Genomic DNA, 27,937 nt, shown 5'->3' on the forward strand with positions numbered 1-27,937 from the left:
GAATTCTTAAGATAAGGACTTTTAAAATTAAATACTGGCCTTTAATCATCACTTTGAAAAGGTTTTAAGATATTCTAATGCTTAGAATTTAGAATATTTAGAAAAAGCCTACAATGAATTTTCCTTGATGTGAATTTAACTTAATTGATATTGTATTACATTATCATTTGAGCTTATGAAAATGTCTTTATTGTCTTTTGGCTATAAAAATAATACATTATTATGTAATTTTTAAAACACAGAAATATTCAATTAAAAATAAAAATTAACACACAGATTATCATTGATAATATCTTAGTGTATCTTTAATTCATTCATCTATTTATTCTTAACATCGAGTCTATATTAAATATTTTGTTTTGCAACTTGCTTTTCAACTTAAAAATATATTCTGAACATTTCCCCATATTTTTAAATTAATGATGAATTTTAAGTGGTGGTCAGGCAATAAATTTTTGCAACTAGTAAGAGCATGATTTCACTATTAAACTTATAATTTTCTGATAAAAGTAGCCCTTCTCTATAAAAGAAGGAAAGACTGAGTAGCTGAAGAATGGGGTTTGGATTCTTCACTGCTGCTGCTGCTGCTGCTAAGTCACTTCAGTCGTGTCCGACTCTGTGTGACCCCACAGACGGAAGCCCACCAGGCTCCCCCGTCCCTGGGATTCTCCAGGCAAGAACACTGGAGTGGGTTGCCATTTCCTTCACTACCAATTGTTATTTCTAATGTTACCTTTGAAACATAAGGTAGCCTCAAAATGCCTCATTCCTCACCTTTACAATAGAAGAGCTAATTATATTTGCACTTTAGTCTGCTAGACAAGCTGAAAAGCTGAGAGCTGGACTCTAGGCTTGTGTCATGCTGTCGAACATCAACATAAAGTGGTAAAAACGCACTGATCAGCTAAGCAGTTAAAGGATACACTGAGTCCTAAAACTCTTTTCCAATGGAAATTATTCCATTAGAAACAATTTTAAATGCAAAACATATTCTTCTGAATATCTGGTTTTAATGTTTTACATGGAATTAATTATTTTATCTATTTGTTTTCCAGGGATTACAAATATAAATTGCTCTGGACACATCTGGGTAGAACCTGCCACAATTTTTAAGATGGGTATGAATATCTCTATATATTGCCAAGCAGCAATTAAGAACTGCCAACCAAGGAAATTTTATTTTTATAAAAATGGCATCAAAGAAAGATCTCATATCACAAGAATCAATAAAACAACAGCTCGCCTTTGGTATAACAACTTTGTGGAGCCACAAGCTTTTGTGTACTGTACTGCTGAATGTTCCAGATATTTTCCAGAGACACTGATATGTGGAAAAGACATTTCTTCTGGATGTAAGTGTTGGGGTGCATTCAAAAGCCAAGTGAAAGTTAGCCTAACAATTGTAACTGGTAACTACCAATATTGTCTAAAAATGGAGGCAAATTAATATACATTTCTTCTGGATGTAAGTATTGGGGTGCATTCAAAAGCCAAGTGAAAGTTAGCCTAACAATTGTAACTGGTAACGACCCATATTGTCTAAAAATGGAGGTAAATTAATATATTCACTTCTTTTATTAGTTTAATGTTCAGTTCAGTTCAGTCGCTCAGTCGTGTCCGACTCTCCGTGACCCCATGAATCACAGCACGCCAGGCCTCCCTGTCCATCACCAACTCCCGGAGTTCACTCAAACTCATGTCCACAGAGTCAGCGATGCCATCCAGCCATCTCATTCTCTGTCGTCCCCTTCTCCTCCCACCCCCAACCCTTCCCAACATCAGAGTCTTTTCCAGTGAGTCAACTCTTTGCATTACGTGGCCAAAGTATTGCAGTTTCAGCTTTAGCATCAGTCCTTCCAATGAACATCCAGGATTGATCTCCTTTAGAATGGACTGGTTGGATCTCCTTGCAGTCCAAGGGACTCTCAAGAGTCTTCTCCAGCACCACAGTTCAAAAGCATCAATTCTTCGGCGATCAGCTTTCTTCACAGTCCAACTCTCACATCCATACATGACCACGGAAAAACCATAGCCTTGACTAGACGGACCGTGGTTGGCAAAGTAATGTCTCTGCTTTTCAATACACTATCAAGGTTGGTCATAACTTTCCTTCCAAGGAGTAAGCGTCTTTTAATTTCATGGCTGCAATCAGCATCTGCAGTGATTTTGGAGCCCAAAAAAATAAAGTCTGACACTGTTTCCACTGTTTTTCCATCTATTTCCCATGAAGTGATGGGACCAGATGCCATGATCTTTGTTTTCTGAATGTTGAGCTTCAAGCCAACCTTTCACTCTCCTCTTTCACTTTCATCAAGAGGCTTTTGAGTTCCTCTTCACTTTCTGCCATAAGGGTAGTGTCATCTGCATATCTGAGGTTATTGATATTTCTCCCGGCAATCTTGATTCTAGTTTGTGCTTCTTCCAGCCCAGTTTAATGTAGGTATTGCAAATTTGAAAGTCTCTAGGAGCCAGTTTGGTGAAATGTTGCATTAAGAAGCTGGTGGGATTTGTGCAGAGAGGAAAACACATAGTTTACTGAGCACAGACAGTGTCCAGCTTCAGCATCTCTGAGGGCCCAGTATTCTTAGATCTTTTGGTTCTTCCAAAGAAGATGGAAGTGTAAATTTTCAATACGAATTCTACTAACTTTTCAATGTTGCCAACATATTCAAAATACAATTTTTTAACACTAGCCTGGCCAAACACAGTTTTTAGGTATGTGAAAGACAGCATCCTCAGATTTTCAGTGTTTTTATTTTCAACTATTTTTCACTTTACATTATTTTCCAAACTAATATCAACCTTGAATCAGATTCCATTGAGAAATTTTGAGGCTAAGATTTCAGAAGGAAAAAACAGTAGCAATACTAGCTTTGTATCTCTGCTATATTTCTTACCAGCTGTGTGACTTCAGGAAAGTTGCTTAACCAGTCTGTGCCTCAATTCCATGTCTGTAAAATGAGGCTAATTATATTGGTCATGGTAAACATTCAATTTCAATAACCTATTTAAAAGTGTATTATATACTTTACAATATTAATGTGCCTAAGCCCTTTTAAATGGAACCTTTTGATAAAACATGGGATGATTTTGATACAATTCCCTGCTCCTAATGTCACTGCCCCAACTGTGAATCATTGTTTGTTACTATAATTATTAAGAAAAAAGTGAACTGCTAATTTTAAAAATATTTGCTAAATTCAATGTGTGTTCATAGTATCCTGAAGGTGTTTAAGTTACTATAGTATTATGGGCTGGCTTGTATAATTATATACTTAATTCTTGGTTCTACTATTACAAAAGAAAAATCATTAAGTTCAGTACTGTTTTAATCTAGAGTTTCACTCCCTACAGCAGCTGCGCCCATTTTCAGTGAAAGATAGAGGGCTTTGGATCTTTGCTACGCTCCCCTTCTCCATACTTTGGAGAATCCAATCTGAGTTCTTCCTCATCTCCAGTCCTCACCTAGACAGACCAAGTCCACCTGGCCTCTCTACCTGTCCCTACAGGGAGTGTCTGAGAAGAAGGAGGCTTTTTTGTTTAAAGTAAGGCCATTGTCGTGCTGGGCACCTGACCTCCTTGCTTCAAGAAAGAAGAGCTGTAGGAAGTAGCAGAGGTGAACTGAGGAAGGAAATTGATAGGTTTTGGAGTTAAAGAAAAAATTTAGGCCTTAAAATAATAATAACATGCTAAACTTGCCCTAAATTGTGGGAACTGAAACCACAAATAGACATCTTATCTGATGTCTGAGGACTTCTGAGCTTGTCCACATCCTCAGGAAACAAAAGTAACCCTTCTTGCTTAATTACATTCCTATTTATCCTTGATGGTTGGGGGGTGAATTATTGAGAGAATATTTCATTGGAGGACAAATGAGCAACTGTCATGGTTGTGGGGAAAGGTTAGCTTTAATTTTAAGCCAGAGTAAGAAAGGAGGCAGAATAAGTGTGGCCTCCTTCCCTGTGTTGCCGTTTGAGTGACCAGAGATGCCCAACCACTCTCCAGTGTTGGCTGAGGCCTTCTGCCCCCAGACACAACCACCAGGCTCTGTTCAGGGCCAGGGAATGTCCTTTTCTCCCCTTCTAGGATAACACATTCTGCTGACAGCTGCTTAGAAAGAACATTACCCTTTCCACTTGTTTACTCTGTGATTTTAGAACTTTTTACATAGATCTCTGGTTATGAGTGTGAAAGTGTAACTGCCATGTAAGAATTTACTCAAAGCACTGGATTCAGGAACCCCAGTGTTCTTGGGCTCTACATTCTTAGCAAACAAAACTTCTTATTGAAGTAGGTCAAGTAGAGGTTTTTGAGGGTTTTTGTGGTATTCTAGAAATCACACTGCTTTCACTGGATCACTTTGATTACAGGATACTCTTCCTGTGAACTTTACTGTGTCAACTTATCGTCACTGTTCTGAACAAAATGATTATGTGTATTTTTTTAGACTGGAGACAAATCATACAAAACAAAGAGAAGATAAAGGAGTTGTTGCTTTTCCTAAAAAGATATCCAAACATTAAAAGTTCCATACTTTGATGTGTAATTTGTGAAATACAAACTATTATCACAGTTTCATTTTTAGCCATAATCTTAGACTTCTTAGATTATTATCTGTAAGTGTACACACATCATGAAAAGTATACTATCAGAGTCACACCAGTCATGGGATAAAACACTTTCAGATTTCTCTATTCCTTTAAAAAAACACCAAATTAAACTATTCATCAAACAGTCATATTTCCACTGACTCATTAAAATTTAAATATATCTAGCTTGAATTTTAATCATCTTTATTCTCTACTTATCGTCTGATGAAAGTAGACTTATTATCCAATAAAAAGCCCTGAAAAGTTGTCTTTAACATTGATACTCAGTCTTATTAGTGACACAATAGGCCAGCCTGTGCACTCTTTGGGTAAGGAATTATGGAGAGATCTTTGCCAGAAGCATTGTCTTTCTTTTCATTTTAAATTCTCCTCATTATCATTTTATTAATCAAACCAATCAAGCCATGAAATACACTTTACTTAGTGGTTAGCATGCACCAAAAATGTGTTAAATAGCCATTCAGAGAAGAGGGGATCACAGACTCTGTCGTCAAGAAGCTCTCAGTTGAAAATGATCCTTGGCTAAACTTTGAATTAATAAGAAACATGGCCTGTGAATAGTAAGGGACCCAGTAGGAGGGCAGACATGTGTTGGGTAGGAGAGAGCAGAGTATTCTCTGGCATCTGGCTGTACAGCAGGTTTTTACCATGGACATTTAATAACCCAGCAGGTAAAGAATCTGCTTACAATGCAGGAGACACAGGAGATGAGGGTTCAATCCCTGGATTGGGAAGATCCCTGGAAAGGGAAATGACAACCCACTCCAGTATTCTCGCCCAGGAATCCCACGGATAGAGGAACCTGGAGGGCTACAGTCCAATGGGGTTGCAAGGAGTCCAACATGACTGACTGACTAAGCACACACAATGGAATCTAAAAACAATTTGGTCTTATTTTATATCTATATTCACATTCCCATCTTTACATAGCTTCATATTAACAAATAGCATGTTTATTTGCACATAAGTGTTTAATCTATTTGATCTTTTACAAAGTTAATTAGTTACCAGACATAACCCTGAGCATTCACTTCGGAGAAAATGCTGTGGAATAACATAGCCCCAAAGGCTGACAGTTGTCTTTTATGATGGCCAAATCAAAAATACTCTGAAACTAAAGGGAAAAAATAACTTCAGCACAAATCACTGAAGGACCCCAAGTCAATCAACATCCAGAATGATTTAAATTTACGTTTCTACACCTACCTCCTTTAAGACTCAAGTAAAACTTAAAGATTAATTTTATCTTACTTAGTCCAATTTCTCCCCCACTGTAGTTTGATGCTACAACTCATCAAAATGTTTTAAAGCGCTATAGTGTGTTCTTACTGTTTGAAAATAACGTTTTTAAATCATTAAACCAAATTGCATTCACGTAGAATGTTTTTTTAACATTTTGGACCAACAAAAAAGAAATACCCATCATTTCTATAATCTCATAATCTTACTACTAGCAGAATCCATCTTTAATAATTTGGAATGTGTCTTCCTAGTTTCAGCCTCTTTCTCTGTGTGTGTCTCTGTCTTTTTTCTGTTTCTCTGTCTCTTTCTCTCTCGCTACCCCTTTATCTCTCTGTCTCTCAAATGAGACCACTATACTGTACTATTTTGTAACTTATTTTTTCATTTTATCATATGGCCCTTACTTATTTAATTAAACATATTTTGGGTTGTTTCCAAGACAAGATACTTATATTGTCTTCAATAACTTTGTTTTTGGTTGTATTTCAGGAGTGTATTTTGGGATATTAAGCTGGTTTCCACTTCTTCCATTATTATGAACAACACTTTAAGAGGCAAACCCTTTAAGCCAAATATTTTTGTGTATCTATGAACATTTTGGTAAGGATGCATCCCTAGATGTAAAATTGCTGGGTTGCAAGATATTATTCCTGCTTTTACAGATTATGATATGTATAGTGCTCTCCATAAAGGTTGTTCCAATTTGCATTTCCACCAGCAGTGTGTTAGAGGATTTCTTTGAGTTCATTTCAACACTATGGATTACCATTTTTCAAAATCCTTGCCAATTTGATAGCTCTAAATAACATCTATTATTGGTTCAGTTTGCAATAAAGATAAAAATTTTCCACATATGTATTTCTTATTTTATAAGTAGTATTCTTGGTAGTTGATTTATAGATGAAGTGCAGGAATAGATCTATATTTAAGCTAACTCTTTGGGTATAACTTCAGGCCTATAAACGTCTGTATTTTTATTCGTTCTGAGGCCCCATCCTTTCATTTTCCTTTTTTTCCTTAATGGGACAGAATTATTAGGTTTTTTTTTTGTTTAATTTTTATTTTATAGTTGATTAACAATGCTGTATTAGTTTCATCCTTTCATTTTTCAAGTAATCAGTTTCCCAGGCAGTATTGTAAAAGGAGGCACAAGCTGAGAGAGCCACCCCTAAAAAGTGAGCATATGGTAAATGCTCGGTATTTCCATACTTCTTTTTTGATCTTGATTCTTGGTAATTTATTACTGCATGATGTATCTGAAAATTCCAGATGAAGTTCTATATTTGTTGGGGTTTCATAGGCTTCAGAGGCTTCATGGGCTCCAACAGAACTCTCTTATCTTTTCTCATCTCTTGGGTTTTGTTTTCCCCTGTGCTGGCTTCATTCTTAAATAGACTGTTTCACTATGACAGCAAGATGACCATCAACAGCCCATAGCTTACATGACACTCAGAGACAGTAAATTAAGGCAGGGAGAAAGTACATCTTTTACAATAGCCCCAGAAAAAGTTCCTTCGATAATTCTGATTGGTTCATCTTGGGTCACGGGTTCATTCCCAATGGAAATACTCGATCAGGCAGACTAGGTCAAGGGCACAGTTCTGTGTGTCAAGGCACATCCCTTGGTACAGGGGTGGAGTGGGGATGAGGTTAGGAATGAGGAAGATGTCAGTTCTCAAAAGGAAGGATGGTGGCAGACAAAAATTAACAATATTCTCCAAAATTTGGCCATTCAGAGAAAGAGTTGAAGGCATGGGAGAAGAGACAAAAAGAAACTAGAAATAGAATTCTGTGAATGCCTAAAAATTTTTAATCTTTCTTTATTGTAGTGAAATGTACTTTTTAAACGATTCTTAAGTGCACAGTTCTGTGAATGCCAGTGATGTATACACACATTGACATCATTGTGCACCCATCACCCCCATCCATTTCCAGTACATTTTTCATCTTGCAAAACTGAAACTCTGCACCCAATAAACAACAACTCTTCATTTCTCCCAACTCCTCAACCGTTGGCCACCACCATTCTACTTTCAGCCTCTGTGAGTTCAACTGTTGTAGACATGTCCTATAAATAGAATCATATCGTGTTTGCCCTTTTGTGGCTGGCTTATTTTATTTAGCATAATGTCTTCGAGGTTCATCTGTGTGGTAGCATGGGTCAGAATTCCCTTTCTTTTAAAGGTTGAGTATGTATGTATGACTATCAAACTTTTTTTTTTCTTTTTGGCCTCATCCCGAGGCACGTGGGTTCTTAGTTCCCTGACCCAGGATCAAATCTGCTCCCCTTGCATTGGAATGCTGCTGCTGCTGCTGCTGCTGCTAAGTCACTTCAGTCGTGTCCGACTCTGTGTGACCCCATAGACGAAAGCCCACCAGGCTCCCCTGTCCCTGGGATTCTCCAGGCAAGAACACTGGAGTGGGTTGCCATTTCCTTCTCCAATGTGTGAAAGTGGAAAATGAAAGTGAAGTCGCTCAGTCGTGTCCGACCCTTAGCGACCCCACGGACTGCAGCCTACCAGGCTCCTCCGTCCATGGGATTCTCCAGGCGAGAGTACTGGAGTGGCTTGCCATTGCCTTCTCCGGCATTGGAATGCTAGAGTATAAGAAAAACATGGAGCGCCCTTTCACAACAGCCAAAATGCAGAGAGATTTCAAGGTGGGAAAGACCAAAAGAGCAAATTCTGCAGAGTTCAAGCTGACCGTAAAGAAATCATGGGATTTGTGGATTAGAAAATCATTGATGACCTTAACAACAGTGGTTTTGGTGGAATTGTGGGTCTGAATCTTGATTGTTTGGGGTTCAAAAGTAAACAGGAACTGAGGAAAAAGACCAGTAATGGACTTTAAAAAAGAAAAAAGCTACTGTGAAAAGGAGAAAGATATACTGACAGCTGAGGGAAGAGAATTTGGGGAGGAATTCTTTTGGATGGGAGGAACTTGATTACCTTAATATCCCCAAAGAGGGTCTACAGTAAAGTATGTGAAGAAAAGCAGCATCGTTTCAGGGCAAAATGGGCTGGAATGTGAGCTGGAAGGGGTGGAATGGGGAAAGTGCTGATTGACCTGGTTTTCCAAATAAAATGGAATGGTTATCAACTAACTATAAAAAACCTTAATATTTCTGTGGTGGCTCCTAAGTGATATATTTTGTTGCAGATCCACCAGATGTTCCTGACAAAGTAGCCTGTGTCATTTATGAATATTCAGGCAACATGACTTGTACCTGGAACCCTGGGAGGCCCACCTACATAGACACAAAGTATGTGGTGTACGTGAAGAGGTAGGTTCCCTCCTCAACAGTCTATCCTGAGCAATTCCACTCCAGTTCAGCTAGTGCTGTGCCTCCAGCAGGGATCCAAGAAATCTGCTTCAAACGTTAAATGCATTTTACTATCCCCACCTCCCTAATACTGATCAAGGAATCCACCAAAACACTTTTCAGGCCATTGATATTTTCACCCTGTGAGGCAATATGTTCCATAATCTTTCTGCTGTTTTTACTCATTGGAGGTAACTGTGGGCAAGGGCCTAATGTGATACAGCACAGTTTTAAGAGGATCTTTGCTTGAATCTCATCCCTCTCCTCCTTTTAGCATTTAGGCACTTAAACTCTCCAAATTGTCATTTCTTTATCTTTAAAATAGGCTTGAAAATAGAACCTAATGGATAGGTTAATTCTGTTTAAGTGGAATTTGACTTTTAAAGTGTGACTCACCATGCCAGGTCCATCAGCACAGTTCAGTCGCTCAGTCGTGTCTGACTCTGCTACCCCATGTATTGCAGCACGCCAGGCTTCCCTGTCCATCACCAACTGCCGGAACTTGCTCAAACTCATGTCTATTGAGTTGGTGATGCCATCCAACCACCTCATCCTCTGTCTTCCCCTTCTCCTCCTGCCTTCAATCTTTCCCAGCATCAGGGTCTTTTCCAAAGAGTCAGTTCTTCGCATCAGGTGGCCAAAGTATTGGAGTTTCCGCTTCAGCATCAGTCCTTCCAATGAATATTCAGGGATGGACTGGTTGGATCTCCTTGCAGTAGAAGAGACTCTCAAGAGTCTTCTCCAATACCACAGTTCAAAAGCATCAATTCTTTGGCACTCAGCTTTCTTTATAGTCCAACTCTCGTATCCATATTCCAGATATGTAAAAACCATAGCTTTGACTAGACGGACCTTTGTTGGCAAAGTAATGCCAGGTCCATAGTTAGCACTAAATTCATGGAAGATAGTATTAATGATGACCCCCAAATCTCAAATGTGGTGTCTATATATACCAACCATCTTCCCTGGCTTGCCAGGGAAGAATAAGGGAGCTATCAGGACACAGGACTTTCAGCTATAAAACTGAAAGCAATACTTGAATGAAAGTAATAATTTCCTAATTGGAGTTAGGGCTTAATTGGAGGAGGGCTTTGTGGAAACACTCTTCTGTTATGATCTAACAATAACCAGACTTCAGGAGCCAGGCCACCATGCAGCCAAAAGCTCAAAAGTTTTATGCTTAAAGGCAAATAACTAATCATAAATGTTTTATTACTTCATATGAACTTAGATTAGGAGAAATGTATTGTTAGTTTCTACTATTTATAAACTGCAAAATAGGAAATGGTTGATGTGGAAAAATCTTTCCTTCCTTAATGTACACAACTCAAATATTTTTGGGTTATATCTAAACTATATCCATGTATGTCAATCTGTTTTGGAATCCTTTGCCAATGTTAAAGATGGAAATAATATCACTAGTATGGAGGGAAAAACTGTGGGCAAACTGGGCTAGATTGGTCTCCCTATTCTTGTTTCATTTAATTTATTTATTTTTTCAAAGGAAGCCTTCAATTTTGTACAGTTGACTTTTCAAAAACACATGGGTTGTGGTGTTGACCCCTTCATGTGATTTTTGACTCTCCCAAAACTTAACTACGAATAGCCTACTGTTGGGCAGAAACCTTACTGATAATAGTTCATTGACACATTTTGTATGTTATATAAATATATATTAGATATTGCACTGTGCTGTACTAACTCGCTTTAGTTGTGTCTGACTCTTTGTGATCCTATGGACTATTGCCCACCAGGCTCCACTGTCCATGGCATTCTCCAGGCAAGAATACTGGAGTGGACTGCCATGCCCTCCTCCAGGGGATCTTCCTGACCCAGGGATCGAACCTGCGTCTCTTATGTCTCCTGAATTGGCAGGCAGGTTCTTTACCACTAGCACCATTGTATTCTTACAATAAAGTAAGCTAGAAAAAAGAATATGTTATTAAGAAAATCATAAGGAAGGGAAAATACATTTATAATAGTCTGCTGTATTTATTGATAAAATAACTTTGTGTTGTCTGTTAACAAGATTAATCATCTGTTAGTACCAACATCAAAATGAAAAGATAATGTGAAAAAGAAATTCATATTTATAGGTGTAATGATTCATGAATGATAGGGAATAAGCAGTAATATGATTGCTTTACAGTAGCCTAATGTAATTGATAGAATTGCTTCATAGTAGTCTAGCCTATAATTAATGAGTGAATCATTATTGTTATGGCATACAGTATTATAGTCATATTCATAATACAGTATTAGAAACTTTGGTGCTTTTTTTTATTAGAAACGCTTACCTGTGATGATAGGCTGATATGCAGTTTCTCCAATTAGAAAAAACAGGCATACTCTATGGTAATGTAATTCTCTGAAAGCAAAGTTATAACAGTAAGAAAACTAATACATTATTAATTTCATATTAAATATCACTTTATGCTCTTATAAGGATAGACTAGTATCTATAAATATTTTATTCATTTATGACATATCTATCTTTTACTTAATTTTTTTATATTTCTAGGCTATGCATTCATCTGTGAGTTTTTTCAAATTGTTGCAAATCTCCAAAATTTTTCCCAATATATTTATTGAAAAAAATTCACCTATCAGTGGACCTATGTAGTTCAAACCCACGTTACTGAAGGGTCAACTGTATTTGAAGTACACTTGTACACTTTTTTTTCTAATGATTCTCAAAAGTTTCACAAACCATTATTTTTTTATAATGGATTTATTAGACTCTTACTGTTTGCCACATACTGGGCACACTGGGCCAAAGGTTTAATATGTGCTGTGCTAAGTCACTTCAGTCATGTCTGACTCTGTGTGACACTATGGACTGTAGCCCACCAGACTTCTCTGTCCATGGGATTCTCCAGGCAAGAATACTGGAGTGGGTTGCCATGCCCTCCTCCAGGGATTCTTCCTGACCCAGGGATTGAACCCATGTCTCTTAATCTCCTGCACTGGCAGGCGGGTTCTTTACCACTAGCACCAGCTTGGAAGTCATTTAGTCCCCTATGCAACCTTATAGGGTACATATGATTATTTCCCTGATTTTTGTAGACAGGTGACTGAGGCTTAGCTAGGTTAGATGATGCATCTAGGGCCATGCAGCTATGAGAGGGAGAGGTGGGATTTGAACTTGGCATGGCCTAACTGCTTTCTTCCTAATTTAGTTTTTTCTGCTAAAGTGGTGTGGGAACCCAGATCACAGGGCATATTTGAGAGATGCTGTCCAAGTCTCATCATTATGGAAGGGAATAACCTTCCAATCTTGCTCTTTCCATCTGCTAGATACTCAGAAAAATTTTGACTAAGGAAACATATAATGTAACACCACTCTGTTCAAGATATCTGGACAAAAACTAGATAGATTTTATGAATACACTGCTAAGCTTGGAGTTACTGGCTACATGCCATGGGCAAGAAGCTCACATCTTTCACTAAGCAGAGGTATTGTTGCGTACCAAAGGAATGATGGAAACACTGAGATCAGAGATAGACTGTGATGTCAGAGAGTACACAATTTGCTAAGCACTACACTCTGTTACTTCATGTGCTTCACACCCTCAATCTTCAGCTCAACCTTGCACAGTAACTACGATAACTGTCCCCTTTTACAGAGCTTAAGTTACTTCCAAAAGTCACTTGGCTAAGACATCAGGGAGCCAGGATTCTAACAGGTGTCTAAGACTTAACCTCTCCTCCTTGTTTCTGGGATTCAGTAGTGCCTTTGAGATGAAAAGAGGTCATGAGGACAAGGATCTCATTGTAAAGGCAACCTGCATGTGTGTGTGTGTGTGTGTTAGTCACTCAGTTGAGTCCAACTCTTTGCAACTCCATGGACTGTAGCCCACCAGGCTCCTCTCTCCTGGGAATTCTCCAGGCAAGAATACTGGAGTGGGTAGCCATTCCCTTCTTCAGGTGATCTTTCCAATCCAGTATTGAACCTGGGTCTCTTGCATTGCAGACAGATTCTTTACCATCTGAGCCATCAGGAGATTTCCATGGTGTCTCAGACAGTAAAGAACCTGCCCGCAATGTGGTAGACGTGGTTAGATCCCTGGGTTGGGAAGATCCCCTAGAGAAGGGAATAGCAACCCACTCCAGTATTCTTGCCTGGAGAATCCCCATGGACAGAGAGGAGCAATCAGGGAAGCCCAAAGACAACTTTAAGAATGTGAAAACAAGGGCAGTAAGGAGCAAACACCACAGCTGAAGCTCACAGAAAACTTCAATGTGCCAGACTGACAGAGAATGCCTAGGGCCTTGCTATCTATCTCCTGGAACTTTTACTTTCTCATGGACCCACTGATCTTGATTAGTTGATTACTTCTTTTTCTTTTAATCAGTCAGTCAGTTCAGTCGCTCAGTCGTGTCTGACTCTGCAATCCCACTGACTCCAGCATGCCAAGCTTCCCTGGCCATCACCAACTCCCAGAGCTTGCTCAAACTCATGTCCATCGAGTCAGTGATGCCATCCAACCATCTCATCCTCTGTTGGTCCCTTCTTCTCCTGCCTTGAATCTTTCCCACCATCAGGGTCTTTTCTAGTGAGTCAGTTCTTCACATCAGGTGGCCAAAGTATTGGAGTTTCAACTTCAGCATCAGTCCTTACAATGAATATTCAGGACTGATTTCCTTTAGGATGGAGTGGTTGGATCTCCTTGCAGCACAAGAGACTTTCAAGAGTCTTTTTCAACACCACAGTTCAAAAGCATCGATTCTTTGGCACTCAGCTTTCTTTATAGTCCAATTCTCACATCCATACATGACTACTGGAAAAACAACACCTTTGACTAGATGGAACTTTGCTGGCAAAGTAATGTCTCTGTTTTTTAATATGCTGTCTAGGTTGATCATAACTTTCCTTCCAAGGAGCAAATGTTTTTAATTTCATGGCTGCAGTTACCATCAGAAGTGATTTTGGAGCCCCACAAAATAAAGTCTGTCACGGTTTCCATTGTTTCTCCATCCATTTGCTATGAAGTGATTGGACCAGATGCCATGATCTTTGTTTTCTGAATGTGAGCCTACTGTTTCACTCTCCTCTTTCACTTTCATCAAGAGGCTTTTTAGTTCTTCTTTGCTTTTTGCCATAAGGGTGGTGTCATCTGCATATCTGAGGTTATTGATATTTCTCCCAACAATCTTGATTCCAGCTTGTGCTTCCTCCAACCCAGCATTTCGCATGATGTACTCTGAATATAAATTAAATAAGCAGGGTGATATATACAGCCTTGACGTACTCCTTTTCCTACTTGGAACCAGTCTGTTGTTCCAAGTCCAGTTCTTACTGTTGTCTCTTGACTGCATACAGATTTCTCAGGAGGAAGGTCAGGTGGTCTGATTTTCCCATCTCTTGAGAATTTTCCACAGTTTGTTGTGATCCACACAATCAAAGACTTTGGCATAGTCAATAAAGCAGAAGTAGATGTTTTTCTAGAACTCTCTTGCTTCTTTGATGATCCAATGGATGTTGGCAATTTGATCTCTGGTTCCTCTGCCTTTTCTAAATCCAGCTTGAACATCTGGAAGTTAATGGTTCACATACTGTTGAAGCCTGGCTTGGAGAACTTTGAGCATTACTTTACTAGCATGTGAGATGAGAGCAATTGTGCAGTAGTTTGAGTATTCTTTGGCAATGCCTTTCTTTGGGATTGGAATGAAAACTGAATAATAAATATTAATTATAAAAGAAAAAATTCTTGTAATACAATAGCTTTATTGAGTATACTTCATATTCCATACAATTCACCTTAAAGTGGAAAATTCAAAGATTTTAGTATATTCAAAGAGTTGAGCAACCATCTCCATAATATTAGAATGTATTCTTCATGCCAAAAGAAACCATATCTCCATTAGCAGTCACCCCGCATTTCCCTAGGCATCATGTGTGGATTTGCCTACTGTGGACATTTTGTATAAAAGGAATCATACAAATTATGGTCTTTCATGAATAGCATCTTTCACTTAGGGTAAGGTTTTCAAGATCCATCCATGGTGTAGTATGTATCAGCCCTTCATTCTTTTTTATGACTGAATAATTTTCCATTGTGTGAATATATCACATGACTGAAGTGACTTAGCAGCAGCAGCAGCAGCAACTTACATTCACTAGTTGATGGACATTTTGGATTGTTCCCAGTTTTTTGGCTATTATGAATAATGTTCTACTAACATTCATGTACAAGCTTTTGTGTAGACATGTATTTCATTTCTCTTGAGCATATACTTAGGAATGGAGTGGCTAGGTTCTATGGTGTTGTTGTTCAGTTGCTAAGTCGTGTCTGACTTTTTGTGACTGCATGGACAGGAGCACGCCAGGCTTCCCTGTCTGTCACTGTCTCACGGAGTTTGCTCCAACTCATGTCCATTGAATCAGTGATGGTAGCTAACCATAGCTTTGACTCTATGGACATTTCTCAGCAAAGTGATGGCTTTGCTTTTTAGTATGCCATCTAGGTTGGTCACAGCTTTCCTTCCAAGGAGCAAGTGTCTTTGAACTTCATGGTTGCAGTCACTGTCAGCAGTGATTTGGAGCCTAAGAAAATGAAATCTGCCAGTCTTTCCACTTTCCCCCTTTCATTTGCCATATAGTGATGGGACTGGATGCCATGATCTTAGTTTTTTGAATGTTGAGTTTTAAGCCAGATTTTTCACTCTCCTCTTTCACCTTCATCAAGAGGCTCTTTAGTTCCTCTTCAATTCTGCCATTAGAGTGATGTAATCTGTATATCTGAGGTAACTGATAGTTCTCCCAGGAATCTGGATTCCAGTTTGGTATTCATCCAGCTGCAATTCCCTTGATTTTTCTATGATCTCCACTTCCTCTGCCTTTTCTAAATCCAGCTTGTACATCTGGAAGTTCTCAGTTCACATACTGCTGAAGCCTAGCTTGAAGGATTTTGAGCATTGCCTTGCTAGCATGTGAAATGAGTGCAGTTGTACAGTAGTTTAAACATTTTGGGGCATTGCCTTTCTTTAGGATTGGAATGTAAACTGACCATATCCAGTCCTGTGGCCACTGCTGAGTTTTCCAAATTTGCTGGTATACTTGAGTGCAGCACTTTAACAGCATCATCTTTTAGGATACGAACTAGTTCAGCTGGAATTCCATCACCTTCACTAGCTTTGTTTGCAGTAATACTTCTAAGGCTCACTTGACTTCACATTCCACGATGTCCAGCTCCAGGTGATGATCACTCCATTGTGGTTATCCAGGTCATTAAGACTTTTTTTTTTTAATAGCTCTGTGTATTCTTGCTACCTCTTCTTAATCTGTTCTGCTTCTGTTAGATCCTTGTTGTTTCTGACCCTTATCATGGCCATTCTTGCATGAAATATTCCCTTGATATCTCCAATTTTCAAAGAGATTTCCAGTCTTTCCCATTCTATTGTTTTCCTCTACTTCTTGCATTATTCATTTAAGAAGATCTTCTTATCTCTTCTTGCTGTTCTCTGGAACTCTGTATTCAGTTGGGTGTATCTTTTTCTTACCTGCTTGTTTTTAACCTTCTCTTCTTTCCTCAGCTATTTGTAAAGCCTCCTCAGACAACCACTTTGCTTTCTTGTATTTCTTTTTTTTTTCTTCTGGGGGGGGGATGGTTTTGGTCACTGCTTTGTGTATAATGTCACGAACTTCTGTCCATAGTTCTTCAGGCACTCTGTCTACCATATCTAATCCCTTGACTCTATTTACCACCTCTACTGTATAATCAGGGCTTCCCTGGTGGCTCAGATGGTAAAGAGTCTGCCTACAATGCGGGAGACCTGGGTTCGATCCCTGGGTCGGGAAGATCCCCTGGAGAAGGAAATGGCAACCCAATCCAGTACTCTTGCCTGGAAAATCCCATGGACGGAGGAGCCTTGTAGACTACAGTCCATGGGGTCGCAAAGAGTCGAAAACGACTGAGCAACTTCACTTCTTCACTTCACTCTATAACCAAAAGGGATTTGATTTAGGTCATACTTGAACGGTCTAGGGGTTTTCCCTACTTTCTTCAATTTAAGCCTGAATTTTGCCATAAGGAACTGATGATATGAGCCTGATGATATGACAGTCAGCTCCCGGTCTTGTTTTTACAGACTGTATAGAGTTTCTCCATCTTCAGCTACAAATAATGTAATTAATCTGATTCCAGTATTGACCATTAGGTGATGTGCATGTGTAGAGTCGTCTCTTGTGTTGTTGGGAGAGGGTGTTTGCTATGACCAGTGCGTTCTCTTGGCAAAACTCTGCTAGCCTTTGCCCTGCTTCATTTTGTACTCCAAGGCCAAACTTGCATATTACTTCAGGTATCTCTTGACTTTTGCAGTCCAGTCCCCTATGATGAAAAGAACATCTTTTTTTGGTGTTAGTTCCAGAAGGTCTTGTAGGCCTTCATAGAACCATTCAGCTTCAGCTTCTTTGGTATTAGTGCTTGGGGCATAGACTTGGATTACTGTGATGTTGAATGGTTTGCCTTGCAAACGAACTGAGATCATTCTGTTGGTTTTGAGATTGCATCCAAATACTGCATTTTGAACTCTTTTGTTGACTATGAGGGCTACTCTATTTCTTCTAAGGTATTCTTGCTCACAGTAGTAGATATAATCATCATCTGAATTAAATTTGCCCATTCCCGTCGATTTTAGTTCACTGATTCCTAAAATGTCCGTGTTCACTCTTACCATCTGCTGCTTGACCATGTCCAATTTACCTTGATTCATGGATCTAAAATTTCAGCTCCTATGTAATATTGTTTTTTACAGCATTGGACTTTACTTTCACCACCAGACACATGCACAACTGAGAGTGGTTTGTGCTTTGGTCCAACCTCTTCATTCTTTCTGGAGCTACTTTTCTGCTCTTCCTCAGTAGCATATTGGGCACCTACTGACCCGGCAGGCTCATCTTCCTATACCATATCTTTTTGCCTTATTGTACTGTTCATGGGTTCTCAAGGCAAGAATACTGGAGTGGTTTGCTGTCCCCTACTCCAGTGGACCAGGTTTTGTCAGAACTCTTCACTAGGACCTGTCTGTCTTACATGGCCCTCCACGGCATGGCTCATTGCTTCACTGTGTTATGCAAGCCCCTTCGCCACAACAAGTCTGTGATCCGTGAAGGTGAGGTCATATGCTAAGTCAGTTTAAACTTTTCAGGAACCGCCACACTGCTTTTTAATTGAAGTATAGCTGATTTATAATATTTTGTTAGTTTCAGGTGTACCACATAATGATTCAATATTTTTATAGGTCATACTCCATTTAAAGTCATTACAAAATAATTTCTATATTTCCCTATGCTATACAATATATTTTTAATGCTTATTTATGCTACAGATAATAGTTTGTATCTTAATCTCACACCCCTATCTTGCCCCTTCCCTCTCTCCTCTCCCCACTAGTAACAACTAGTTTGCTTTCTATATCTGTGAATCTATCTCCTTTTTTGTCATATACATTTGTTTTAGATTCTGCATATAAATGATAACAGAGATTTGTCTTTGTAGGACTTATTTCACTGAGTATAATACTCTCCAGGTCCCACCACACAGTTACAAATGGCATAATTTCATTCTTTTCTATGTCTGAGTAATATTCCATTGTATATATATGGACATCAGGATGCATGTCTCTTTTTGAATGAGTGTTTTCGTTTTCTCTGAATATATATTCAGCATTGGAATTCCTGTATGATATGTTAGTTTTAGTTTTTTGAGGAAACTCCATACTGTCTTCTATAGTGGCTGCACCAATCCCACCAACAGTATACTAAGGTTTCCTTTTACTCATATCCTTGCCAACATTTGTTATTTGTAGAGTTTTTGGTAATCAACCATTCTGACAGGTGTGAGGTGATATCTTATTGGTATTTGGTGGAGGGGGCAGTTGTTGGGCTTTTTTGATCTTACCACCTAGCTTGTGGGGTCTTAGTTCTCCGTCCTGGGATTGAACCCAGGCCCTTGGCAGGGAGTGTGGATTCCTAACCAACAAATCACCACAGGGCATTCCCTCTCATTACTGTTTTGATTTGCATTTCTCTAATTATTAGCATTGGGCTTCCCAGGTGCCTCAGTAGTAAAGAATCTGCCTGCCAATGCAGGGGATGCAGTTTCGATCCCTGGGTTGGGAAGATCCCCTGAAGGAAATGGCAACCCACTCTGGTATTCTTGCTTGGGAAATCCAATGGACAGAAGAGCCTGGTGGGCTACAGTTCATGGGATCAGAGTCAGACATGACTTAGTGACTGAGCACACACGCAATGACTAGCAATGTTGAGCATTTATTCATGTGCCTATTGATTACCTGTATACCTTCTCTGGAAAAATGTCTATTCAGGTCTTCTGCCCATTTTTATACTGCCATACTGTTTTCTAAAGAAGTCACACTAGAGGGGTTCAGGATAGGGGGACACATGTGCACCCATGACTGATTCATGTAGATATATGGCAAAAACCAATACAATATTGTAAAGTAATTATACTCCAATTAAAATAAATTAGTTAATTTAAAAAATTGTTTTAAAAAATAAGCCACACCGTTATATTCCCATCAAGGATTCCAACCTCCCCACATTCTTGTCAATATTTGCTATTATCTTGTTGATTATTGTCACCATAGTGAGTATGGGTTCAGTTCAGTTCAGTTCAGTCGCTCAGTCGTGTCCGACTCTTTGCGACCCCATGAATCACAGCATGTACTTCTCTCAAATCTTGCTAATATGCTTTCTCAGATTCCTGGCAATGAGACTGTGTTGCAAACTTGAAACAGACAACACAATTTGAAAAAATGCGTTTCTTAAAAAACACTTGTCGACCACCCATATTTTCCTATTTAGTATCATAAAAACGTTCTCACAATTTTATAAGATTATTATACATCTCTTTAAAAGCCATTAATGCATTGACAATTATATATGTCTAAATTATTTATACTTGGTGGTTTTTGAGGGACATATCTACTTTATTAAGTGAGGGTTACTTACAGTAGTTATGAGCACTGAAATTGTTCTCAGTACTCAAAAAGTCACTTTGAAAGTCTGAAGACTAGGTTTATTAAAGAGTAAACTGTCAGAAATATCCATTGGAAAGAGCATGAGCTTTAGACTTTAATGTTTGATTTCCAGTTCGCAGACTTATCAGTTAGAAGACTTTAATGGTACAAATATCTGAAAACCCAAGTGCAGTGACCTAAACGGACAAGGCTTTATTTATATCAAGCCATGGTGGCAGGTAGTGCAGAGCTAGTGTGTTAATTCAATTGTACTCCAAGGACCCAGGATCTTTCTATCTTTCTTCTTTACAGTCTTTAGAGCATTGACCCTAGTCCTGCACATCCAGGCTTCTCATTCAAGTTTCAGGCAGGAAAGTAGTGAAGGGAAAAGGATATTCTCCCATGGACTTCTACTTGCATCTCATTGGCCAGAATTGAATTACGCATCTACTCTATCTGGATGGGAACCCAGGAGAGGGGTACGGTGGATGTAGTTCAGTAATCTAACAGTATCTGCCACAGTTGCTAGCTGAGTGACCTTAGAAAATTTGTTTAGCTTTGCTAAGCCCTAGCCTCCTGAGAATGAGTATAGGTAATACAAAACTAAGTATTATAAAACTTATAAGAAAGCAAATTATAAGAAAAGGCTCACAAACAGGAAATGCTTAGAAACTGACAAAAAGACGATGTTAGAGTATTAGAACATTATGGTGAAACTCAACACTAACTCTCTAGACTTTTTTGATTCATTCTAAAATCAAAACCTGACTGATTTTGGAGAGAAAATGAATGTAAAGCCATAAAAATGATCATTTACAGGCTATTGTAAGCAATAACTTTATTTACTTTCTTTTCAAGTAACAATAACTTTAGACAGATGACTATCTAGAAAGACTGTCAAATGTGGTCTAATAAGTAAGACTAATTTTCAAGCTGAGGTACATACATCAATAGTAAAGTCACTCATTTTAAAGTCATTCAAACTAGAAACGTAAACTCAATGTGGGCAAGAATTTTTGCTTGCTTTGTTTACTGCTATATTTCTTTAGCCTAGGATGAGGCCTGGCATCTAGAAAGTGCTCAATAAACACATGTTGAGTGATCATTCTGATATCTAGAAATGGACATCTCCTGTATCCTCCCTTCATAATAAAGTTGAATAATAATAACACAAGGTCCTATATATTAAAAAGATATTTTTTCACTGTCTTTTCTGAAACTGAAAGTAAATTATAGCCAAGCTTAGGCAAATCTAACCCAAATTCTAAATTAATTGAGTCCAGATTAGTGGAATTTTATTGTACCTTAAAAAGGACATAAAGGATGTGAAGTGATAGCATAAAAATGAATGTATTCCTCTAGCAAATTCAGAGAATGAGCTCCTGTAACCACAGACAAGTTGGAAAAGAAAATAGACATCTGTTCATCTTATAATTAATTAAAAACACATCCATGAACTGAGAAAAATTATAGAAATCCATTTCTAACTAATGATTAAGCCCTTTCCCCCCTAAGAAAAAGGTGACTTATAATGAATTTTCTGGTTGAGGTAGTATCAGCTTTTAAAAGGTTCTTCTTTTTAATACCCTGAGAACTCAGAAACCTGAGTTCTCAGGGTATTTTCTACTTTGGCAGTTGCGTAGATACCAGCATTTGCAAAGTTTCACTTCCAACTCCTGTGGTTCTCTTTTTCAGTAAAATCATGTACATTTCACCTCAGCCCACCTACTTGTTTCCACAGTGGCAGAAAGATGGCATTCCTTCCATGGGAGCACTGGGGCCATCAGGGCCTTCAGATGGTGTGGGGTTGAAGTTGTAAAGCAGAGGAATTGTGTCTATGTTGTTCCAAGAATCTTCTTTCTGCCCAGGACTTCTGCAGTGACCCCACCAGCATGACCTTTCACATACCCTTCTCAACCCCTTTGTATTTTGCTAAGTATTGCACCAATGGGTGGTGATAGGAAAAACAAAACAAACAAACAAAAAACCTCTGCTATTAAGCATCTACTTACTGTTGTCCTGTTACCCTCAACAGCTTCATGTAAATATGTTCTTTCTTTATCCTGGAAGATCTTGCAATATCTGGCATCATACTCAGTAAATACTTGTTGAATGAAAATGAGTGCATGATGGCCCTTCCATTTTATTCAAGTTAATTTAACAAATATTTATTTAAAATTTCATGTCTTCTTGGAACTATGTTAAATGCTAGAAAACTTTTAAAAAATACACAACATCTCTGTGCATGACAAGTTCATAAACTATTTAGAATAACACCAATAGTATATTTTCAGGTACTATGTGAGACCAATAGGGTCTTTTAGCTTTAATAAGACCCCTAAAATCAATTGTTACTCTTCTACTTCATAAGATCTGCTTGCTTTTGCACATGTTTCTCTCATATTCATATTCATAATAGCCAGACAGAGTTCTTATATATAATTCCAAATGTATTTAAGGCTGTGATGTTGTATTTCTACTGAGTTCTTTTAGGACTTAAAAATCAGTTCATATATTAAAATCCATCTCCTCACTGGTTCTACACCAGTGCTTGGAGAGCCAATTGTGGCTGGGGACAAATACAAACTTACTGACTGATATTACTTTATATTCATGATCACTCACTTCAACTGAGCCCAGATAGCTACCCAGTAGTCCTGTGGCACTTCACTGCTCAAGTCACTCCCCCACTAACCAGGCAATTATTTTGTTACTGTTTCATCTCTGGTTTCCAACATCTTCTCCCCCTTCTCGCTCTCTGTTGATGACTAACTTCCTATTTCATTGAGAAAATAAGAGTAATAAGAAATACCACAACCTCCCTCATCTGCTGACAGACTGCCATCTGTACCCCACACTTGGTCTTCCCTTCTATTACTGTGGATGAACTACCACTGCCCTGAGGCCAGCTCTCCACGATGGACTAGATATTTCTCTGTCTGCCTGCTAGAGGACATCACCCCAACAATATTCCTTCCTTTCTTCTGTATCATCACCTTTTCTATCTTTACTGGATCTCCTTGTCAGCTTTCAAAATGCTGTAGCATCTACCCTCCCTAGGTGCCTCCTTCCACTAATTTCTTTCTGCTCCTTCATATGGCAAACTCTTCAAAAAGAGCTGTTCGTACTTTCCACCTCTACTTCCTCTCTTTTCATTCCCTCTTTAATCTTGTCAAGCTTTTGCCCTCCACCTCCAGGTCTTATCAGTGCTGCTAATGAGTTTGAGTGTACTCCGGGAGTTGGTGATGGACAGGGAGGCCTGGCGTGCTGTGATTCATGGGGTCGCGGAGAGTCGGACACGACTGAGCGACTGAACTGAACTGAACTGAACTGAATGACGTCCCCATTGCCAGACGCAACAGTTTATTCTCAGTCCCTACCTTCCTTTTCAGGAAGGATAGATTTACTATCAGGAACATTTAACTTAACTTTTTACTTCCTTCTTTGATCTTCTAGGACTGCACTCCCTTTTGGTTCTTCCTGGATGCTTTTTCTCAGTTTCTTTTGCCAATTCTCCTTTATTCTGGTAAAGTAATATCAATACCCTCAGATATGCAGATGGCAGAAAGTGAAGAAGAACTAAAGAGCCTCTTGATGAAGGTGAAAAAGGAGAGTGGAAAAGATGGCTTAAAGCTCAACAGTCAGAAAACTAAGATCATGGCATCTGGTCCCATCACTTCATGGCCAAAAGATGGGGAAACAGTGGAAACAGTGGCTGACTTTATTTTTCTGGGCTCCAAAATCACTGCAGATGGTGACTGCAGAAATTAAAAGACACTTACTCCTTGGAATGAAAGTTATGACCAACCTAGACAGCATATTAAAAAGTAGAGACATTACTTTGCCAACAAAGGTCCGTCTAGTCAAGGCTATGGTTTTTCCCGTGGTCATGTATGGATGTGAGAGTTGGACTGTGAAGAAAGCTGATCGCCGAAGAATTGATGCTTTTGAACTGTGGTGTTGGAGAAGACTCTTTGGAGTCCTTTGGACCTCAAGGAGATCTAGCCAGTACATCCTAAGAAGATCAATCCTGGGTGTTCATTGGTAGGACTGATGTTCAAGCTGAAACTCCAATACTTTGGCCACCTGATGCGAAGAGCTGACCCATTGGAAAAGACCCTGATGCTGGGAAAGATTGAGGACAGGAGGAGAAGGGGATGTCAGAGGATGAGATGGTTGGATGGCATCACCGACTCAATGGACATGGGTTTGGGTGAACTCTGGGAGTTGGTGATGGACAGGGAGGCCTGGTGTGCTGTGGCTCTTGGGGTTCCAGAGTCGGACACGACTGAGCAACTGAACTGAACTGAATAGTGATCCAGAGCTCTGTCCTAGGACCTCTTACTACATTTATCTACATTCATTATCTAAAAGATCTCAACCAAATTTATGGTGCAAAACTCCCTAATCTGTATCTCCAGTCCATATTTCTATATCTCTCTTGAACTGCAGCCAAATTTTACCTAACTTCATACTCACTGTTTTCTCTTAATGTCCAAAAGCTAATATTTTCAAAACCAAATACTAAGTTCCCTCTCCTCAGACTCATGTTCCCTATCTCAGTAAGTGGCAACTCCATCCTTTGCAATATTCAAGTTAAAATCACTGGAGTCCTCCTGGATTTCTTTCCACTATGCCCCCATTTAACTGACAGAAAAACTTATCGCATCTATCTTTGAAAAACTAACTTCTTTTCACTGTCTGGTCCAAGCCACGTCATCTCTCACCTGGGTTAGTAAACTGGTGCTCTAGCCTCCACCTTTGCCCTGCTACAGTCTATTATCACAAATATTCAGAGTAATCCTTTTCACACACACATATCAGATGTTACTCCTCTGTTCAGTTCCCCGTTTCACTCAGAGATCCTTCCATGGCCCTATGTGACGTTACAGTGCCTTATAAATCTCCTTTCATCTAGGACTCTCTGATCTCTTTTCATCCCTTCCCATCTCCTTCAGTCTACCAGACCTTAATGACCTCCTTACTGTTCTTGAACAGGACAGACAAGGACCTGCCTCAGGACCTTTGCACATCACCTACAATGCGCTTCCTCTAGAAAGGCATAATTCTTGATTCTGTACTGCTCCAGCACTACCTTCTCAGATTCTCAGACATGTCTCCCCTTATCTTCCTCCCTAAAATAATCCCCCCTCACCCCTACTCCTAGCATTTCCTAACCCCTTTCCTTTTTTCTTCTGAATGTTTTTCGAAACAAGACGTATTATATATGTATTTGTGTGCTCTACAAAGGTTGAGACTTTAGCTTTTCTGTTCATTATGGTACCTCCAGTGTCTAAAGTAGTGCTTAGAATACAGTGGGTGTTAAATGTTAAATTACTGTTGAATGAGTGAGTAAATTTTAAAAGATACTATTTATCATTATCACCATAAATCAGCAGTGTTTATAGAAAATCTATTAACTGAAACTAGGACTAGGTGCAATTGAAATGTCAGAAAAATATAAATCATACTAATTCCCCTTCAACAAATAATCTGTTATATATATTAATTAGCACAGGAAAAAAACAGAAGACATTTTGAAACTTTGTATTATACAGTTGTATGCAAAAATTGTCCTAAAGTTTAGTCAGTCATTTTGATTGGATTTTTTCATCTAAAATAGTGCTTTGTGGTCTAGGTGCTAATATGAGGGTAGACTTTAAAAGAAGAATTAAATGACCTAGTAGCTATAGTTAATGTCGGTCTGAGAATACATTTCCATTTTGACTTGTGGTCTCAATATGTGTGATGAAAGAATTAGCCACAAACCAATTAAGAACATGTATGTGGTTTTCTCTAACTGAAAAATATTCAAAGATGCCCTACTTACTACTTACACAGTTGCCATTCTCTTATTTTCACATTTGAATACTTATTTAACACAAAAGTTAGCATTCCTTATTACAAAGTCTTTGCATGGAACTCCTATGCAATGCCCATTCCCAGAGGGAGCTCACTTAGTTCAAACCATGTCCAGTGCTGACTTCCCCAAAGAGGCACAATAGGCACACCCAGGGCCTGCCATACCTTCAGAAGTCTATGAAAATGTTTAATTTCACTTGAAATCACAAGAAAAAAATGAACCATTAGGCCAAAGAAAGCGTTTTAACATGTGACATTAATATATTTACTTTTATATCAAGAGTTGTAAATGTAATCTATATGAATATATATACATATAAGTGCTCATGCATGTTCAGCTGCTCAGTCATGACTTTTAGTGACCCCATGGGCTGTAGCTTGCATACACATATATAGACTATATATATATATATATATATATATATGTAAAAACATACCTACACATATACAAACTTTTTAATCTTACTTGCAAAAGGGGTTCATGAAGGTAAAGGTGCTTAGGGCCCATGAAAGTCACACTGTGACCCTGGATGGTCTTGATTGTGTTTTCAAAAATGAAACAAATTTTGATTCATTTTAAAGTGAAAGTGCATTCTGCAAGCAAGCTAAAAAGATGGCATCAAAAAATTGAGGAATAATTAATTCAACATAACTGGTAATCATAATCTTTCTTTTTTTTTAAGTTTAGAGACAGAAGAAGAGCAAGAATATCTCACTTCAAGTTACATTAACATCTCCACTGATTCTTTGCAAAAGGGCAAGAAGTATTTGGTTTGGGTCCAAGCTTCAAATGTACTGGGCATGGAGAAGTCGAAACAACTACAGATTCATCTGGACGACATAGGTAAAGAATAAAAAATTCTGTAATGTCTTTACAAATAAACAACTAATTTGCACTGACCTAATCAGATGAACTCGAGATCTGAAAGGAGTTCCCCTAAAGGTCCCCAAAAATCATGATAAAGAAAATAAGCATTACCCATAACCCGCTGCCTGAGACAAGTAAAAATAAGTGAGGCTGCCTTTGTTTTATATATTCTTCCAGTCTTATTTCTACATGGGTGTGTCTTTTCACAATATTTATTGAGAATTTCTTATGTTCAAGCATAGTTCTAAGGGCTAGGGAGAATAAGACAGACAAGGAAGGTACTTGCTTGCAATCTAATGGGGATGATGGAAACGAATAAGGATTATAATAAAATGTGATGAGTCTTATGTTGTGAGAAGTACAGTATACTGTGAAATACACTATTTTTAAAATTATGTTTTTGTTTGAAAAGTTCTACAAAAAACATAGATAATTGTGGAGAATTATGTAGACATCTCTGTGTATACCAGCCAGATTAAAATGTTAATATTTTTTGCTTCAGGTATTTCAGAACTTGCCTTTTTAAGAAATTACAGTATAGAACAAATGTTTCTATTAATTCAATCTACAAGCTTATTTTTAGTTAAAATCTTTAATTATCCCTTATTATTGTTCTCAGTTTTTCACCGTCATAAACTATACTGCCATGGACAACCTTTAGGCTGAATTTTTACATAGTAGTTATTTTTCTCCTTAAGATAAATTCCAAAAAGTAATTGCCCTTGAGCCTTTTACATCTACATTATAATCCTAAAGCCAGAGTTCAGCCAAAGAGCACCAAGTGTGAATCACCTTCTCGTTGCAGATTCTAGTGCCAATTATCCGGGAGTTGGTGATGGACAGGGAGGCCTGGCATGCTGTGATTCATGGGGTCGCAAAGAGTCGGACATGACTGAGCGACTGAACTGAATTGAACTGAACTGATCCCTGTTTTTATTATGAAAGATAATTTCAGTAGCAAACACTTAGGGCACACTTCTTCAGCACTAACTGCTTTTACATACATTATCTTATTTAATCCTTATGACAACCCTATTTTGTAGAAGATAA

General features: G+C 38.5%; 1 protein-coding gene across 1 annotated transcript in view; it reads left to right on the top strand.

The window, feature by feature from the left end:
• Nucleotides 1-27,937, top strand: part of IL23R (interleukin 23 receptor) — a 71,924-nt gene that overhangs the window by 3,690 nt on the left and 40,297 nt on the right. Inside the window, exons 3-5 of the mRNA XM_055403587.2 lie at nt 1,056-1,352; nt 9,012-9,135; nt 26,703-26,863. Coding sequence (XP_055259562.2) covers nt 1,056-1,352; nt 9,012-9,135; nt 26,703-26,863 — 582 coding nt within the window. The remainder of the gene's footprint in view (nt 1-1,055; nt 1,353-9,011; nt 9,136-26,702; nt 26,864-27,937) is intronic.

Source organism: Moschus berezovskii, chromosome 4 (genome assembly GCF_049115385.1).
Source record: "Moschus berezovskii isolate FMDL1 chromosome 4, NW_MosBer_1.0, whole genome shotgun sequence".
NCBI lineage: Eukaryota > Metazoa > Chordata > Mammalia > Artiodactyla > Moschidae > Moschus > Moschus berezovskii.